The sequence below is a fragment of the Cyprinus carpio genome, chromosome A6 (genome assembly GCF_018340385.1).
Source record: "Cyprinus carpio isolate SPL01 chromosome A6, ASM1834038v1, whole genome shotgun sequence".
Lineage (NCBI taxonomy): Eukaryota > Metazoa > Chordata > Actinopteri > Cypriniformes > Cyprinidae > Cyprinus > Cyprinus carpio.
This window is the reverse complement of record NC_056577.1, coordinates 22,930,702-22,950,226: the sequence shown is the minus strand read 5'-3', so window position 1 is coordinate 22,950,226 and position 19,525 is coordinate 22,930,702. Positions and strand designations below refer to the sequence as shown.

Sequence of the window (19,525 nt, the reverse complement as noted above, 5' to 3'; positions counted from 1 at the left end):
AGTAAAGTAACAGTATTGCTTTTGAAAGGAGTAACTAGTAATGAGTAATTTTACATTCATGTAACTAGCCCAACACTGTATATTAGTTACTATTACTGACAACAATAATATCTGAACACTAAAAACCCCATTTAACATGTATACAGATATGCAAAAAAAAAAAAAAAAAAAACATTTACAGGTGAATTGCAGCACAAGAAAATTTGGGAACATTTTTGAGTCATATTGGGTCTTTGAATAGGAAGGACCAAATGAACAGCAGTTCTGATAAAATGACAAACCATGGGACGAAAAAACATTATTTACTCTAGGACTATATTACTGTGTTTTAAAACAAGGATAAACAACTCAATGCTTCACTCACCATAGTTCTTCGGAGGTTATTTTTTTATTATTATTTAAATATGGCCAATGAGACTTTACAAAAATATAAGTTAACGTGGACAGCTGATAACTTTCACATTAACTTAGACATCTGTGGTTTATAGTGCTATGCATTTCTGAATAAAACTGACATCCGAGATCCAACAATGAACAGCTTTTACATCTTTATCTGTGGTTCTGATTTTTAACAGTTTGTAAAATAAATGTTGCATCTTTTTTTGCATCTTTTTTCCTCTCAATTACACATGACATGATTTTTCATCATTAAATCATGTAGAAAAAAGTTTTTCATGCACTCACTCTAACAATGTAGATAAGTGCATAAAGAAAGTAAATGCATTTCCAGAGTGTGAAACCACCACTGTTGTTGTTTCTCTTTAAATAGAAAGCAATGCTTCATTATTTGATCCATAGTATGACAAACCTCTTACAGTCATTTAGCCATAACTGGATATACAGGGACAGACCAGTTTATTTTAAACTCTAAATAGATACTAAATGTGAGTGTGAATAAACCTAAGGCAAACTGATTTGATCAGTCACTTCTCAGGAACGTAGGAGGAGCTTTGTCAAGTTAACCTAATTACATATTTAGACACACTGACTTTCCCTTGGTTAGCAAAGCAAGACTCCAGCCACTTCTTCTTTACAAGCAGGGTCTGAAGGTATTGATAGATCTCGCAGTTCCTAAAAGAGAAGAAAAATAGAAGAATAATCCTTAGCATATTGCTGTTACTAAATCTAGCCAAAATAGTAATATTAATAAATATTAGTTTTAGGCAAATTAAAACCTTTTTAAAAAGTTAGTTTTGATTGTACTACCTGTGCATGGACAGGAAATTCCACCTCTCCTATGATATGAGTGACGTGTGAGCTCATGAGATCCTCCTCATCCCCGTCATATTTGCAGTAACGTTAAAGAGTAAAACTATTAGCTCACGTCAACATCAACATGCTTTCTTATCAATAAATGTGATAAAAATAGACATGTGTGGTTTGTTGGCTTTGTTGAAGGTTCACCATGGTTTTGGGTATTTTTGCATAGGAACGTGTGGGTAAAGATGGAATGTGAAAGGATATGCGAAAAGGTAGCGGGTGAGCTTCTTCTTCTCTGTAGCAGCCATGTTGTAGAAATAAACATAAACACCTCTCATGAAGTCTGCCAGTCCTGGTGCGCCCTGACCTTGATGTGAAATAGTGGAGAGTTTTGGTGACTTTGTAAGGTCTTCACTATTACCAAGGGGTCTGGAGAAGTGTAGGGACCCAGATGGCGAGGGTGCTGCTGGGTCTGAGGCTGAGAGTGAGGTTGATGGAGTAGTTGTGCATGTGGGGGAAGAAACTGTAGAAGAGTGCGATCTGGCTCATTTATAATAGTAGCTGAAAAACAAGTCAAGGATAACAAAAGATGCTCACTGCTATTACTAGGCTCAATATACTTCAAACAAAATCGAAAGCGAAATCAGGCAAAAACAAAGTTTGTTTGGAGTTCATTTCGGGAGATCAAACCAAGTCCCTTTAAGACAAGTCATGTCACTCAGCGGCCATCTTTTAAAACGCCTCTCGGGCATGCAAGTGCAACTCCTATATCTTTGAATGGGGAAACATCAAATTCTCCAAAACTGTTTACTAAGCTTATGATTAAATTTCATATTTGAAATCACCAAAGAAATCTGACAACAACTGTGTCATAAATGTTGTGACTTTTGCTCAAATAGCATTATAAAAAGCTTATTTTTTCAGGTTAGATCAGCCAGAGTGCATGCGCAGTCCTAAGAGCACGTCTCAGAACGCTGTTTCTATAGCAACCGGGACTTCTAATGGCAGCTGCAGTGACACGCTGACTTTACAGATTAGCGATCGGCTCTTTCATTTAGAAGGAGGGGCTTCCTGCGATTGAGCAGCCATATTGAGCGTTGCCTTTTTCCCCATTCAAAACTATAAGAGTGACACGTCTTGGGTATTCTATAGTCTTTGGTTCAAAACAGTTCCAGAAAAGTTTGCTATGGCTGATTACCACCTTCAAACTACTATTAGTCTATGGCAATTACGCAACAGGTAGCTGTGCTCTGGGGCTCCCCCTTTTGAAAATCTTCTCTAGTTCATTTCTTCTGTTCAGTCTATCGAGGTCAAAAAAACAAAAATTGCTGCTTACATTGTTTTTTCAGGTTTAATGCTATAAAGCTGCTTGCTTTAAAGCAATCAAGCAATCAGAGCTTGTGCAAACATATCCATGTCACTATTATTAGATGCTTTCTTCACTGATGTTTGCCCATCACCGTCATTTTAGTTGTTTATTTTGTTATTGAGCTGTTTTTACTAGCATGCAGTTTTTGAGAAAATTAAAGTAATCTTTTCAGTTCTTTTCGGGTAGGATACATAAAGGTGGTGATGCCTTTGTAAGCCAGGTGCTTGTGAATTAGTCTCTCTGTACCATACCAGTTGAAGCCTTTAGTGGAGTGACCAATCCGAGGCAGATGGACACTTGCTATTGGGGGGGGGGGGGTGTTAACTAAAAAGCAATTTAAGATAAAGAGCCATTTACAAAGAACATGTTTGTTCAAAGCTAACTTATCAGAACACTAACTTGTCAGGAAAAAATAATAAATATAAAAAAAAAAAAAAAAATCCTTTAGTGGAGTGACCAATCCTAGGCAGATGGACACTTGCTATTAAATATAAAATTTATAAAGATATTTATTATTTAAATTTATATTTAATAATAAATATAAATTGAAAAAAAAATCACTGAGTTGGAAAAAGGATAACACCCCTTTTACTTTAATTACAGCCTTTAGTCCGTTGGGATATGTCTCTACTAATTTTGCACATATAGACTTTGATATTTGATATCAAATATAGATATTTGTCCACTCTTCTTTGCAGAACTGCTCAAGTTCAGTTAAGCTTCTCTATGAACCCCATAGAGAATCTATGGGGTTTTGTCAAGAGGAAAATGAAAAACAAGAGATCAAAAAATGCAGATGAGCTGAAGGCCACTGTCAAAGAATCCTGGGCTTCCATACCACCTCAGCAGGGCCACAAACTGATCACCTCCATGCCACGCTGAATTGAGCCAGTAATTAAAGCAAAAGGAGCCCCTACCAAGTATTGAGTACATGCACAGTAAATGAACATACTTTCCAGAATTTCTGCACAGAGAGGTCACGCAGTGACGTATCGATATTCTACTGGTCCCACGTCTTCACGTGATGTGAATTCGCAGGTCAGAGTTCACCAAACTTGAACTTTGGAACTCAGCGAAATGCGAAATTTTTCACACGAGCTTGCGTTTCCAGTCTGACGCATTCGCATGCTTATGAATCGAAGTCAATGGAACGAAAAGTGCAGTGTAACCGCCCCTTTATGATCAAGACCAATTTTCAACCCAAACTTGGGTTAAAACACCCCAATGTCCTACCTAGCGGTCTCAACCCAGCATTTGGGTTGAAAAAACAACCCAGTGTTTTTTAGAGTGTAATGTTAAATTGATAAGTAATGATAAGCCTAATACTCAAAATAAAAATAATAAGGTCATATAGATCATAACACAGTCTCGGAGGTAAGAAGTGGATTATCCTTCAACTCTTGAGTCATCAGAACAGGGTGTTCAACGCACCACCGTTTCCGTTTAAAAAATGTTTTGCACCATTTTGTCAGGGCTGAACGTAGCCCTGCCTTCCGTTTCCACTATACTCTCTCTCACACATACATGCATTCTTTTCTTACATACACATATTTTCTTCAGACATACATACAAACCCGATTCCAAAAAAGTTGGGACACTGTACAAACTGTGAGTAAAAAAGGAATGGAATAATTTACAAATCACATAAACTTAGATTTTATTCACGATAGAATATAGATAACATATCAAATGTTGAAAGTGAGACATTTTGAAATGTCATGCCAAATATTGGTTCATTTTGGATTTCATGAGAGCTACACATTCCAAAAAAGTTGGGGTTGCATGGGTGTGTGTGGCATGGGCAGCTTACACATCTGGAAAAGCACCATCAATGCTGAAAGGTATATCCAAGTTCTAGAACAACATATTCTCCCATCCAGACGTCGTCTCTTTCAGGGAAGACCTTGCATTTTCCAACATGACAATGCCAGACCACATACTGCATCAATTACAACATCATGACTGCGTAGAAGAAGGATGCGGATACTGAAATGGCCAGCCTGCAGTCCAGATCTTTCACCCATAGAAAATATTTGGCGCATCATAAAGAGGAAGATGCGACAAAGAAGACCTAAGACAGTTTAGCAACTAGAAGCCTGTATTAGACAAGAATGGAACAACATTCCTATTCCTTAACTTGAGCAACTTGTCTCCTCAGTCCCCAGACATTTGCAGACTGTTATAAAAATAAGAGGGGATGCCACACAGTGGTAAACATGGCCTTGTCCCAACTTTTTTGAGATGTGTTGATGCCATGAAATTTAAAATCAACTTATTTTTCCCTTAAAATAATACATTTTCTCAGTTTAAACATTTGATAGTGGTTAGGGTTAGGGTTATATTCTGATACGTTCCACTCCTCGGACTGAACCATCCAGACGCTCATAACTGTAACCTGCAGAGGAGTAGGAGGGCCCAATCAGAGCTGGCAGTTACATAGCCGGTAGCACATTAACGCTCATGCAGCAACAAGCACAGGATGTGATACTGAACCCACATTAACTGCTCTAGATCAGAGGACTAGATTACTAGGAGAACATGTAGGGTACAGTTACATAAATGTTTCAAATTGAGAAGAAACAAACTTGGAAATGTTTTTGAGTACCATCAGTGTGACAGGACATGTTTGAATTGTGGAAGGGGGGGGGGGGGTGCATAATTCCTACATAGAGGCTCCTTGATGGCTAATGTTAAAATCATAATTGCACAATGTGCAAAATGCATGGCTTAGCAGCTCTGACAGGAGGAGGCACTACCATAGATCCTGTTACTTTGAGAGAAACAGTTGTGTGCCAAGACCTGTGTTAAGGCAGTATTTTAGAGTAAACACTGATCATAATCTAACCAAAACTAGGACATATGTCTTTACTTCTGCCAAAAAAAAAAAAAAAGAAACCACTTCCTATAGTACAGTACATGGTTTACAGTCAGTGTTGCAAACCAAATTTCATGGGAAGTTTCTAAAGTCGATTTGTTGATTAAAGTTGCTAAATGACATTGTGATGTCAAAAATTTTGTTACTGTATCAAATCTCAGCAAAAAAATATGTTTTATATATATTTAGATTTGTTTGTAAAATAATATAAATGCATAATATAATAATATTAAAATATAGGGATGTGACGATTAACCTTGAGCCGGTTGAAAATCAATTCAAATATGTGACGATTCAAATGGGTTGAGATGCTAAACAAATCGCAATTCAATTAGGGGTAGGAGTTTATATGAATGCATGTCTGAGGGGAACTTACCATCTTTAGAAAAGTTTAGATGGTATTTTTTCTTTACATCTTGCCTCTGTATGATGCATATTAAAGTTAATAACTGCAGCGCTGCTTTGTTTACAGCGGAAACCATGGAAACGCTGTAAACGCCACCTGTTGGCAGAGAGTGAATCTGCGTCTCGTTCAGCTCATCTGCTATTTCTGTTTCATGCAGATATTTTTTATTTATAGTTTCACAAAATTGCGTCAAATAATTCTGTTTTTGCTTCAAATTTCAAAATTATGCAATCTGATTTAGAATAAAAACTACTCATGTTGCATGTATGCGGCATCTTTGTTTGGATAATGACTAAAATGCAGTGGTTGCCTCTAATTTTAAATGGAAAGACCATATTAGTATATTATTAAAGTGTTATATTTCAATTTCACAAAGAGACGTGCAGCGTTTTGTCCAAGCAATAATAAATTGACACATTTCATTTATAATTTGTCTTAAATCTCATTTTGCAAAAAAAAAAAAAAAAAAAAAAAAAAAAAATCATGAATCAAATCGAATCGTGAAATAAAAATCCTGAATCGAATCGTGACTTAAATCCGAATTAAAATATAAATAACTATATTTTTAAATACAACATTGAATTATTGAACACTTACACACTTTGAACAATTACAATTTAGGGATTTATTATAATTTATTATTATTACTTATTATAATATAATTTATTTATTATATTTGTTTTATTAGCCTACTACACTAGTAAAACTCCATTCATATTATTTTGGGATTTAAGACAAGTCTGAGGCTATCCTAACTTTAAGAAGTTATTTCTGATTATTTATAAGAAGATTCTTTTCAATTATTTAAATTCTTGAAAAATCTTAAGAAAAAATATAAGATTATTCTTAAGAAGAACCTTTTTTTCTTAAGGTAAAAAATAAAATAGCAGTTAAGATGACTTTTTTTTCTTTCTTAAGAATGTTTCATGAGTCCAGCCCCTGATCCCCTTAGTGTGACTTCCAAGAATATGTCAAGGATGGCACAAACAAGTATGATGAATGGCCCATGAGGACACCTGCATTCAGGGGGAAGGTAAACCAGGAGTAGCAAAACTAGTGGAATAAGACCAATCAGAGGCCAAACTGTCATTTTTTGGTTAGAAAAACTGATGAAAACAAGGTATAAGTATTGATGCCTGGACGGACAAAGACTCAGATGCAGCGGCTGTCATCTCGGCTTTGTTGCTTTGTTCAATAAAGTCTTATTTTGATATCTAGAACTCTGCTTCCTGAACTTTATTGACAACTTTAAAGAAGACCATGTCTTAGTACCTCTGTACTCTTATCTTACAGAATGTCCAGCATCCTGGTCATTTGAGAGAACAGAAGAACATGATGGTCCCTGCAAACTGTGACAAAAAAATCTATTTTATATCTCCAAATCAGTAAAATACATTTAAAGCTGCACTATGTAACTGTTGGCCAATAACATATAAAACTGAATGTGTCTTGGGAAAGAACATTGTTTTGGTTGTGCTTTGGCTCTGTTCCTGTACGTGGATAAATGTGATTTGAGGCACCGGTGTGAAACTACTCACAAATGGACTTTTATCTGTGTCATACGGATATGGCATGACGTATGTATGGAAGAACATAAGCAATTTCCTGCAAAATCTGTTCCAACAGCAATATAAATAATTATTATGGGCATAGGTTTATTTTAAGTTTACTATAATGACACATTATTACAACTGTTAAAATATATGTTTTTACCTTTTTAATATATTTTAAAATGGAATTTTTGTGAAGGTAAAGGTAAATTACTCCAGTCTTCAGTGTCACGTGATACGTCAGAAATCATTCTAATATGGTGGTTTGGTGCTCAAGAAATAATTATTATTAATATCAATGTTGATTTTTTTTTTGCTGCTTAATATTTTTGTGGAAACTGTGATACACAACCATTCAAAAGTTTGGGGTAGAATAAAAAAGGGAATTAATACTTTATTCAAATAAACTGATCAAAAGTGACAAAGAAATGTACAATTTTATAAATGATTTAAATTTTAAAGGCCACCTATTATGCAAAATTCACTTTTACATGTTGTTTGCACATAAATGTGTGTCAGCAGTTTGTGTACACAACCATAATAATATGATGAAATAATGACCCACCTGCTCCTTTTATTTTAATCCCCATAAATCATAAGCAGTGTCTCATAAATCATAACCATTTGCAGAATCTGTACAATGGGACGTCACTTTTAACAGGCCTCGCCCATGACTGTTTAGCAGAGAGTGAATTTCGCTGCTTTCACTTAATACAGAGATCTAATATAACCATGCGATTTCTTTCCCAGCTGTTTACCTTCACATAGTCTCAGCCTCAGACATCACGCCCACGGACCGTTGGCTAAACGTCTAATGCTTATGGGACACAAAAGTGGAAACACTTCAGGAGTGTCAAAGTCGTCATTGGATTGGTTGAATTCTACAGGATTTCCGGGAGAGGTGTGTGTTGTGTTCTTTAACGTTCTGCCTGGAGCCTAACCCCCTCACAAAAGAAGAAAGCCGTAGTGTTTACAACTGTGATGACGAGCGCTTATCAGGATCAACTAAACACTGGAGTTTCCAAAGTATGTGAAATATTTAAAGTTTGCAGCATACAATCTATAAAATACGTCCGAGAGTTTTATACACAGTTTTTTTTTTTTTTTTATTGGCGACATTTCCCCACCCCAAAACGTGACGCTGAATGAAATGAACTGTGATTGGTTGTTTGACATGTCGGTCAAATGGCCTCATGGGCGGGCCTTGGCCAATGATGCCATGACCTTCAGCTGTCAGTCTGAAGGTCTGGCTACGCGAGACTAACCGACTGTGTTTTTGTAATTTATGTGTGTTTTTAACATAAACTTGTGTGTATTTGGCAGGTTAAGCACTATAAGACATGAAAGAGAACTTAGTTTAGTGCTCACATGTTGTTCGACAGCCACTTTGGCCCTGTCCCAAATGGCACACTTCAAGTACACTTTCAGTCTTCAGGACTCACTATGGCTGCTGCGTGCACGTGTCCGTTAAGTCCACGAGACCATATGGTGTCCCATTCCTCATTTCAGCTTTCAGGCCACTATGTGCCCTCAATGTGCACTTTTGCAGAGCCCACAATGGGGCCATGCACGAAAACAGCGTCTTTCTGCTTCCACTCAAAATAGTTATTTTGAAAATGATGTAATTGGTGTGTGTGAATTTTCAATACTGTTTTATTTTCCTTATTTTTCATGTTCATTCATACAGTATATTTATTATGAGTTATTCTTTATGATTATTTTACATTATATTCATATTACTGTTTTATGTTACGCATTTATTCAAGTATTATTCATTAATCATTTATTCTCTTTATTTTCCATTAACAAGTATATTCCATTTATGTAATGTTTTTCATCATTTAACATATAAGAAAGCACGTTATGATATTTGAATAGGATATTGGAAACTTACTCTCTGCAAAAATATTTTTATATGCAAGGATGTTTGCTAAATTTGTTCTTTGCCTTCATGGTACTACGGATTCTTTTCCAAAAGCTGATATTTGTTGTCTGCCAAGATCTGCTGTTTCTTGCTCAAAAGGTGCAAAACCACAGCTACATTTGTATCTGATCTTATCTATAGGTGTCCTCATTGACGTGTCAACGTGACCTGACCTAGCGCTGAACTTCAGGTTAATTTAGACTGAAGAAAAACAATCGGCAAGACATAGATAGTGACATAATGGATAAATTCATTTGACGTCTATAGATCAGACCAAAACATCTCATGATGTTGTGGTAGCATGTAAGTCTTGTATATATCATTTCAACTGGCTTTTCAGGCAGCTTTCCTTCTATTCTCCTCACATGCTCCCAGGACGCATCTTTGTCTCTTTAACTTCTAAAGATTATTATACTTAGATTATACTTAGATGAGACTGCTATCTTAGAAAATTTAGCAGAATATACTCAGTTTGGATGTTGTATTCATTTGAATTACTGACATGAATTTTTATCTTTTATTATAATTTTCATCTGTAGTTGTTACCATTTATGATTCTAGTTTTAATAAATAATAATTTACCGAAAGATTTTGTCTGCCTGGATCTCTCCTGCATCAATAATAAATGATGATATGTGGGGTATTTTGAGCTGAAACTTCATAGACACATTCTGGGCACACCTGAGACTTACATTACATCTTGTAAAAAGGGGCATAATAAGTCCCCTTTAAATAAATGCTGTTCTTATGTTTTTTTTGTTTTTTTTTTAATCCGACGAATCCTGACAAAAAATGTATCATGATTTCCAACACTGATAACTGATGAGATAATTGATAAGAACAATTACTAATAATAATTGATAATATTTAATAATTAAAATAATAATTGATAATAATAACCAAATCAGCATATTATATCAGTTTGCTAGTGATAGGAACAGCACACACCTCTCATGAAGATATGCCAGCAAAGTGTCCAGAAGAGAAAGCTTTCCACTGGCCTCCACTAAATGATTCCACATCTCAAACGGTTCTGGTTCCACACCTTACATGAAAAATGTGCGGAATAAAGACAGTTAGTTGTTTTTATTTTGTCTAACCGTAGGAAAAAAAAAATCACAAAAAGTGATAGAGTGATTACCATCAAACAAATACGGATAGTCCACACATTTCCTGAGCTGCAATAAAATGTTCAGAAGTTGGGTCTTAGAGTTTGGATCAGTCCTAAAGGCATCTGAAATTATTGAAACACTAAAATGAACACTCATCCTTTTGCTAAAGTATTCAATTTTGACTGTTGTAACAGATGATTCATGACTTGGCAGACCTGCCAAGGTCTCTCATCAGAAGGGCTTTATAGTATCTCTTCTGAAGGGCAGAGAGCTCATGAAAAACCACAAGATCTGTCTTCTTGGGCAGTTTGGCGGCCACCTCTGCTTTAACCCTGCGCAACAAAAAGAGCTGGAGCACTCAAATAAGCTCATCGTTTGCAGACAAGAACAACCATGTTACAAACTCCCACACAAGGTCACCCGAGTCTAAATAATATGAGAATTTATGATCTCTATCATCTGATAGCCTCAAGCAAATCTAACAGGTGAGTCAAGGAGAGAGAGCATCTAATCTACACCAGGCTGGCCTTGCGAAACTGACACCTTTTTATGCTCTGCCATGTTTGTGAGTTAGGTGTTCAGTTTGGCACCAAACCGGTCCAAATTTCCTGTCTCACCTAGATCTTTTTGATCAGTGCTTTTGTGATAAGCTGTCACAGCACTGTAATTTTCACCACAAACAGCAATTACAGCAAACCAGTTAAAGAAAAGAGCTTTTAAAAGCATGACAATCTAACCAAAAAACCCTTAAGGTCAATGATGGCAGTTAACTGCTGAAACATTTGCTGAAACCAGCAGCCGTAAGTGTTAATAAGGGTGGTGGCAGACATAAATCTGTCTGCCAGCGCTAAGAATTTGATTTTCACACTGAAAGTGTAAAGGTTTGTGCTGCCAGACCAAGAACAGGTTCAGTCTTAACATCTGCGTAGGCACTAACAAAGTCCTCAACAGCTTCAGGCAGAAACAGACTGGGCTGGATGAAGGTGAGGAGGGAAAAAACTTCTTGCAAGTTATTCTGAATGGGGGTGCCTGTCAACAGCACTCGAAAACCCACTGTAAACTGAGAAGGCAGATGTCAGATAGCAGTTAATAGCAGGGGAAAGCTGAAAAATTGACAAGCAAGGCTAGGTTTATTATCAGGGGTTTTACAGACTGACAGTGACTAAAAACAATGAAGATGCAATTGTGTAACCTCTCTGAGGGTTTGGTGTAGCAATGATTCCTGGTTCTTCAGCCAGTGTGCCTCATCGACAACTAAAATCTTCTATTTCCAACTGTGGAAAGAGAGTGGAGTGGTAAAGTTAAATATGAACTGAAATATGCAGTCACAGACACCAATAAACTAATAATTATTTGTATGCTTTGGCTGATAACTGATAAATATTATATTAAAGATATTACAATTCTACACTATTTTGTCTAAACAAATAAAATAAAACACTACAAACTAAAACCAAACTTTTAAAGGCTTCAGGTTTCTAAATTATTAGTATTTAGCTTTAAAAGATTAGATGACCACAAAGTTGCCGGTAACACTTTAGAATAAGGTTCCATTAGTTAATGTTCGTTAACGTATTAATTAACATTAACAAACAATGAACAATAAATGTTAATGTTAATGAAAATAAAGTTTTTCATTGTTAGTTCATGTTAATTCACAGTGCATTAACTAATGTTAACAAGCACAACTTTTGATTTGAATAATGCATTAGTAAATGTTGAAATTAACATTAACTAAGATTAATAAATGCTGTAGAAGGATTGTTCTTGCTTAGTTCATGTTAACTAAAGTAGTTAACTAACATTAACTAATGGAACCTTATTCTAAAGTTTTACCAAGTTGCCTGCAAAACCAATGAAGGCCAAGTAATTGCAGAATTTTACTTTCAATAGATTATCTATAGTGAAAATTCTAAAACATTATTCTTTTTAAATACTATAAAACTATTCTTTATTGACAAAATGTTATGATTATACAGTATTAAAACAAAGGTAGAGAAAGGCAGAACACAAAAAATTAAACTCAAAACTATATATATATATATATATATATATATATATATATATATATATATATATATATATATATATATATATATATATATATATATATATATATATATATATATATATATATGGTAAAAAAAAACAAACAACAACTTTAATATCACCCAATAACCAATTTTGATTTTTAATTACGTACAAAAAGCCAAAACAGCAAAAATAAATATTTAAGATTATTACCTTTTCAGGTAGCTGGCATCTTTGAGGCACATCTACTAAATATTATATTTAATAAGATTTTTGGAATGCAACCCTCTGAATGCAGTTATCACAGATCTATTCTCTGAAATACAGGTGCATCTCAATAAACTAGAATGTTGGAGAAAAGTTCACTTATTTCAGTAATTCAACTCAAATTGTGAAACTTGTGTATTAAATAAATTCAATGCACACAGACTGAAGTAGTTTAAGTCTTTGGTTCTTTTAATTGTGATGATTTTGGCTCACATTTAACAAAAACCCACCAATTCACTATCTCAACAAATTAGAATACTTTATAAGACAAAAAAATAAAAACAACAACAAAAAACAACAAACAAAAATTGTTGGCCTTCTGGAAAGTATGTTCATTTACTGTACATGTACTCAATACTTGGTAGGGGCTCCTTTTGCTTTAATTACTGCCTCAGTTCGGCGTGGCATGGAGGTGATCAGTTTGTGTCACTGCTGAGGTGGTATGGAAGCCCAGGTTTCTTTGACAGTGGCCTTTATCTCATCTGCATTTTTTGGTCTCTTGTTTATCATTTTCCTCTTGACAATAACCCACAGATTCTCTATGGGGTTCAGGTCTGGTGAGTTTGCTGGCCAGTCAAGCACACCAACACCATGGTCATTTAACTAACTTTTGGTGCTTTTGGCAGTGTGTGCAGGTGCCAAATCCTGCTGGAAAATGAAATCAGCATCTTCAAAAAGCTGGTCAGCAGAAGGAAGCTTGAAGTGCTCCAAAATTTCTTGGTAAACAGGTGCACTGACTTTGGTTTTCAAAAAACACAATGGACCAACGCCAGCAGATGACTTTGCACCCCAAATCATCACAGACTGTGGAAACTTAACACTGGACTTCAAGCAACTTGGGCTATGAGCTTCTCTACCCTTCCTCCAGACTCTAGGACCTTGGATTCCAAATGAAATACAAAACTTGCTCTCATCTGAAAAGAGGACTTTGGACCACTGGGTAACAGTCCAGTTCTTCTTCTCCTTAGCCCAGGTAAGACGCCTCTGACATTGTCTGTGGTTCAGGAGTGGCTTAACAAGAGGAATACGACAACTGTAACCAAATTCCTTGACACGTCTGTGTGTGGTGGCTCTTAATGCCTTGACCAGCCCCAGTCCATTCCTTGTGAAGTTCACTCAAATTCTTGAATCGATTTTGCTTGACAATCCCCATAAGGCTGCAGTTCTCTCGGTTGGTTGTGCATCTTTTTCTTCCACACTTTTTCCTTCCACTCAACTTTCTGTTAGCATGCTTGGATACAGCACTCTGTGAACAGCAAGCTTCTTTGGCAATGAATGTTTGTGGCTTACCGTCCTTGTGAAGGGTCTCAATGATTGTCTTCTGGACAACTGCCAGATCAGCAGTCTTCCCCATGATTGTGTAGCCTAATGAACCAAACTGAGAGACCTTTGCAGGTGTTTTGAGTTGATTAGCTGATTGGCATGTCACCATATTCTAATTTGTGAAGTGAAGTGAAAGTGAAGTGAAAGTGACATACAGCCAAGTATGACCCATACTCAGAATTCGTGCTTTGCATTTAACCTATCCAAAGTGCACACACACAGCAGTGAACACACACACACCGTGAACACACACCTGGAGCAGTGGGTAGCCATTTTTGGTACGGCTCTCGGGGAGCAGTTGGGGGTTCGGTGCCTTGTTCAATGGCACCTCAGTCGTGGTATTGCCGGCCCGAGACTTGAACCCACAATCTTAGGGTTAGGAGTCAAACTCTCTAACCATTAGGCCATGACTTCCCACGACTTGTTGAGATAGTGAATTGGTGGGTTTTTGTTAAATGTGAGCCAAAATCATCACAATTAAAAGAACCAAAGACTTAAACTACTTCAGTCTGAGTGCATTGAATTTATTTAATACACGAGTTTCACAATTTGAGTTGAATTACTGAAATGAACTTTTCCATGACATTCTAATTTATTGAGATGCACCTGTAGGTGAACTAACCTCATAGGTGGTAAGAAGAGCATGAAAGTGTCGGTCATTCTTGAGCTCTATATGGAGCTTTGCCCTCCTTTCTTTATCTCCAGTGTAACAGACCACAGACAGACTGGGACAGAAGCGAAATAAAAAAATAAAGTAAGAGAATTTTAACTAATCTTTCATGTTAAGTTGGATTCAAGGAAGATACTAATTCAGTGTTTATATGCTACTGTCTCCATCTAGTGACAGTGACAACACATTGTCTTTCATGTAAAATCAGTTCATGCTGGAATATTCACACACTCATAAAGTGGCATATAGTTTCATAGTTCTGTAACAGTAATAAATCAGTAGGCTATATCTTTAATATGCCTTCTTTGTAATTTAAACTGACCTCTCAAGTCTGATCGTATATTAGCGTCCCTTACCGTTCTAAGTCGTCTCTAGTTCTCCAAAACAGATAAGAGACAAAGCACAATGAACGGTCCATTCATCTTAAGGTATCCTCGAGCATATGCCAGCAAAGAAATGGTTTACAGCAGAGGATGGCATCTCAGTTATCTGATATGTGATATCTTGGAATAAATCTCTGACTTAAAAGCAAGCATTATAAGCAAGATAAACCCATCCCATTACAAACGGCAGGTCTTGCCCATACCCATCTCATCACCAAGGATGCAGCTCTGCTGGTTCTTCATACACTGTGACAGCCACCTCACTCCATCCACCTGATAAGACCTCAGATGAATTGCTGTTAGAAAGGAGATAAAGGATTGCAGTGTTGTTCATAGGAACACTTTTAGATTTAAAGCATAAAGTGGGCATTCAATGCATTTCTTTTTCACTGGTTAAAATAATGTTCCACATGAAAAGCCAACACTGCCCAAAAATTCTGTATGATGAAAAAGATGCCATTGGCTCTAAAAGTGAACTTCTTGAGTATGCCATGCAAAAATGTACTAAACCAAATTTAAGTAGGCTAATAAAAAAAATATAATTTCAGAAGTATTCAGCTTTAATCGTGCTCATTAGGTTGAGACAAAGCCACTATATTAAATACATGAACGCAGTCCATAAAATACTTTAATTATATTACACATCATTTGTGAAACATTTTCATGCAAAAATTCTTAAATGGCACACAAACACTTTGCTGTGTTTCTTTTAAACGTATTACATGAATCTCTCAATTCACACTCCTCCTAGACCCCCAGCAACTAATAACTAGTCGTCCAATAACTAGTCTTACTAGTTTTACACACACATGCTGCGTCCCAGTGTGCCTACTTATACTACGCCCTAAAAGTATGTACTTTTTTTTTTTTTTTTTTTTGTGAAGAAAAAGTACACACTTGTACACTTGTGAGTGTGTAGTAGAAGAGTAGGCAAGCATTATGACATATTATAACAGTTGCGTCTACAGTCATACAGTTGCGTCTATAACGAACCGCACTGTCCCATAGTTACACTCACCCTGTCACTGTAAACTGGCCTGTCAATCATCTTCTCACAGTTAACATCCTCCACATTTCATTTCATTTAACTTTCTACCATATTGGAGAGAAAATAAATAGCAGGTTGATCTGCGAGCCCTGGGTCTTCATGCAGAGAACTCTGCTCATATTTTCTGCATGATGCATTTAAAAGTTAACGAACAAATGGATGTTTATAAAAGTTCAAAGTGCTATTGCTGATGAAATATAACACAGATAACATTAAATAAATATATTTTACCAGGTTAAATGTTGATTATTAGTAACTCGACCCCTTTATCTAAACCTCTCTCGTCGGTCGCACGGATCCACCATGTTTGTAGTTTTTAATGCTTTTTATTCACGGATCCACACTTCAAAAATCAACCTGAAATAGTAGACCATCCGGGGACTTTTGGCATACTCTTTTCAACACACTATGCTTTGGGACACACTTCATAATCTCACATAGGCTACTAGCCTATTAAGGTTGGATAGTATGAACATTGGGACGCTGGGATACACATGAAGTAAACCCAATCAAAACAACAGAGCTGTACTGCAGGTCTTGAATTCACAAAATCCAAAGAAATCATTGATGATAGTGTCAATTACAAAACACACACACACACACACACACACACACACACACACACACACACACACACACACACACACACACACACACACACACACACACACACACACACACAGAGAGAGAGAGAGAGAGAGAGAGAGAGAGAGAGAGAGAGAGAGAGAGAGAGAGAGAGAGACAGTTAGCTGATAAAACTAGTCTTTATTTACAGGGTGTTAACATACAATATTAAGACAAAGGTAGAGAAAATTTAAAGTGCAATTTTCAAAAGCCACCCCCAAAATATTTGATTTTATAAATATTAATTTTAAAGCAGGCCTTTAACCTTTTCTGATGTTTCAAATAAAACACATTCAGCAGAAGGCAGACTTATTCTTTACGTTCAGATTTAACAAAATGTCTAACTAGCCATTACAGCAATGTCCCATTGTGCCATTCTGTCAATGATCATTTGTGGATCCTGAAATCACAGAATACTTGAGCAGAAAGTTCATGGAGTGCTGAAAGGCCAAACCCCAGCTCTTCATTTCACACACATGTTGCACATCATGGAGAAAAACTTCAGGACGGCATCTCTGGTTAAGGCAAAGAGAGTATGACTGCTGTCATTTACCAGAATAAACTATTGCAAAATATTTCATTTGTATTTGAATTCAATAAAAACCACACATTCATCAGTCTGTTAACATCTGTATTTTTTTAATTATCTGTATGTATAAGATATTTTGAAATCACAAAACATAACTAACCTTGCAAAAGGAATGTATGACAAGCTATACCTATAGAGAAGAAGAATTCAATTGATAAAATGTATTTCAGTACAATATTAAACTGGGTGCTAAGCTATTTATTTAAATAATATACTTAAAATATATTTACTACACAGCATCAATGGAAACTTACCATGCAAATGCAAGGACTTGCAGAATGACAAACAGCAAAGTGAGTGCAAAGATCTTCCACTGTGGTACAGAGATCAGTATTAAAAAAGCATCAAATAATACTGTATTATCTGATTCAGACTTAGTTTGAAATCTACGTTAAGGATAGACTAGAACTCACCCAAAAAGCTGCACAGAGTGTGAGAACCAGACATGTCTGTAGGCAACAAAATAAAACTTGGAACTCAGTACCCATTGCTAAGCTGGTCAAAAATATTGTATCTATAATCAGAATCTGTATTCGCTGTAACTGGCAGATTTCCAAAGGATGCACATGAACTAAAATAATAGTTTTTCCAATGACTGATACATTTATTCATTCATTTTTGGGATGGCACTATTTCTAGGAGAAGTTTAAAAGTCATCTATTTAAATACAACAATTTAACTTCCAAAATGAGAAGTATATCCGAAACATACAGGATATATTTAACAAGGATACAGAATGCATGGCGGAACTTCATTTTATCAATAAGAAATGTATTGGATCATGAAAATTCTTAACATTACTGATGACATTATTTTGAAAATTTTTGAAATGTGCACAAATGATCTGTTCATAGTAACACCAGAATCATGCAATATCATGGTTTTGTATGAATGTTGTACAATTAGTCATCAGTAATAAACTTCTGTCATTTGGCATTGCCTTTGCTTCAAAAGGTTAATAGTCTGAAATTGAAAGACCCAACTGACACATATGCATTATTTTTACAGTCAGCCCAGATCCTCATTTTTGGTTTAATATGAGGATATTAGTGTGTGGAAAGGAATAACTCACTATCATAACAATTGTAGCAAAGGCTCTGGTCTTGTCACACATCCGTTTCAGCTGTTTCAATGGCCCCATCAGAAACATGGTGCTGGGGGTAGGTTCAAATTAAACAGTGAAGTCATCAAAACGCTGTAATAAATAGTTAAAGCATTTAAGTTGCAAGTTTTATGACTTACCTTGCTAAGGAGCATATGTTACCCAATGTGTAAAACACAATGAAGAGAATCAGCCCTACTTTAGGAATAAACAGGCAACATACTCCCTGAGAAAAAAAAGGATGGTTATTAATATAATGGAACTTGGTTAATAGTAACAAAGTATCTTCTAAAGATACTTGAAATGCCATTTTGCAGTGCTCATCCATCTCATTCCTGAGAGCAGGTCTAACCGGTGACACAGCTCTCCTTCCTCCAACTCATCGCCTATCCCTTCTCACCAGTCAGGAAGTTACCCGTGTGTAAAAGTCCACTGATAACCAAAATAAAATTATTTTAAGTTTAAGTCACTGACCAGGATAGTGCACACTACTCCGATGACCACAAAGACGAGGAATCCTTTCAAGCGCGTTCCCCATCCCAGCGTGGACGCTTCATTCGCCGCCTTTTACAGAGTGAACAGACTGTGATTTTTTCCTCTCCCCAAAATAAAAAGTTTCAAAATGTGAAGTCGTTATGTCAATACGTGCAAAATCAGCATCATGTTATTATTGATACATTTCTTAAATATTTTTTAAAGATCTTAATTAAGAGCTATTAGCAGAGCACAAAGACAGCAATTTACCTGCAGTACATTTCTGTTGTCGTTGTTTCCATCACGACCACCCAGAACCGCTCTGAGTTTGTCCATTACTGTACATTCAGTTCTCTTTATTAATTGAATCGGTTCACTCTAAATCCCTGAGAATGTGTTGTATCATCGTCCAGCTGGCACTCACTTGTCATCACTCGTGTTACCTTCACCTTTTGGCTCCCTTCATTGAACATGAATATCACCTGGTGCTCACGCACGCCACCTACTGGTACTTCACAGGTGCACGAAAAGTGGCTTGGTTCAGAGCATGAATCAAGATGTGTGTGATTTTTTTAAGT

At 36.2% G+C, this 19,525-nt stretch overlaps 1 protein-coding gene and 1 pseudogene across 1 annotated transcript; both read right to left on the bottom strand.

Moving 5' to 3' along the window:
- Positions 1–185: 185 nt before the first annotated feature.
- LOC109076962 lies at positions 186–17,158 on the bottom strand (annotated as a pseudogene).
- On the bottom strand, positions 16,907–19,444 carry LOC109076977 (vesicle transport protein SFT2B-like). Its single transcript, XM_019092622.2, has 8 exons — positions 19,218–19,444; positions 18,948–19,037; positions 18,614–18,699; positions 18,444–18,525; positions 17,785–17,820; positions 17,626–17,684; positions 17,472–17,501; positions 16,907–17,297 (listed from the first exon to the last, which is right to left on the bottom strand). The coding sequence occupies exons 1-8, from the start codon at positions 19,281–19,283 to the stop codon at positions 17,246–17,248; spliced, it is 501 nt and encodes a 166-aa protein (XP_018948167.1). The 5' UTR covers positions 19,284–19,444; the 3' UTR covers positions 16,907–17,245.
- Positions 19,445–19,525: the final 81 nt, after the last annotated feature.

Excerpts from the sequence above, each read along its gene's own strand:
- LOC109076977 (XM_019092622.2), bottom strand. The coding sequence starts at position 19,283 with ATGGACAAACTCAGAGCGGTTCTGGGTGGTCGTGATGGAAACAACGAC. Across the intron at positions 18,700-18,947 it reads GAGTAGTGTGCACTATCCTG|GGAGTATGTTGCCTGTTTAT; the intron begins GTCAGTGACTTA and ends TTTTTTTCTCAG. Across the intron at positions 17,502-17,625 it reads CAAGTCCTTGCATTTGCATG|GTATAGCTTGTCATACATTC; the intron begins GTAAGTTTCCAT and ends TCTTCTCTATAG.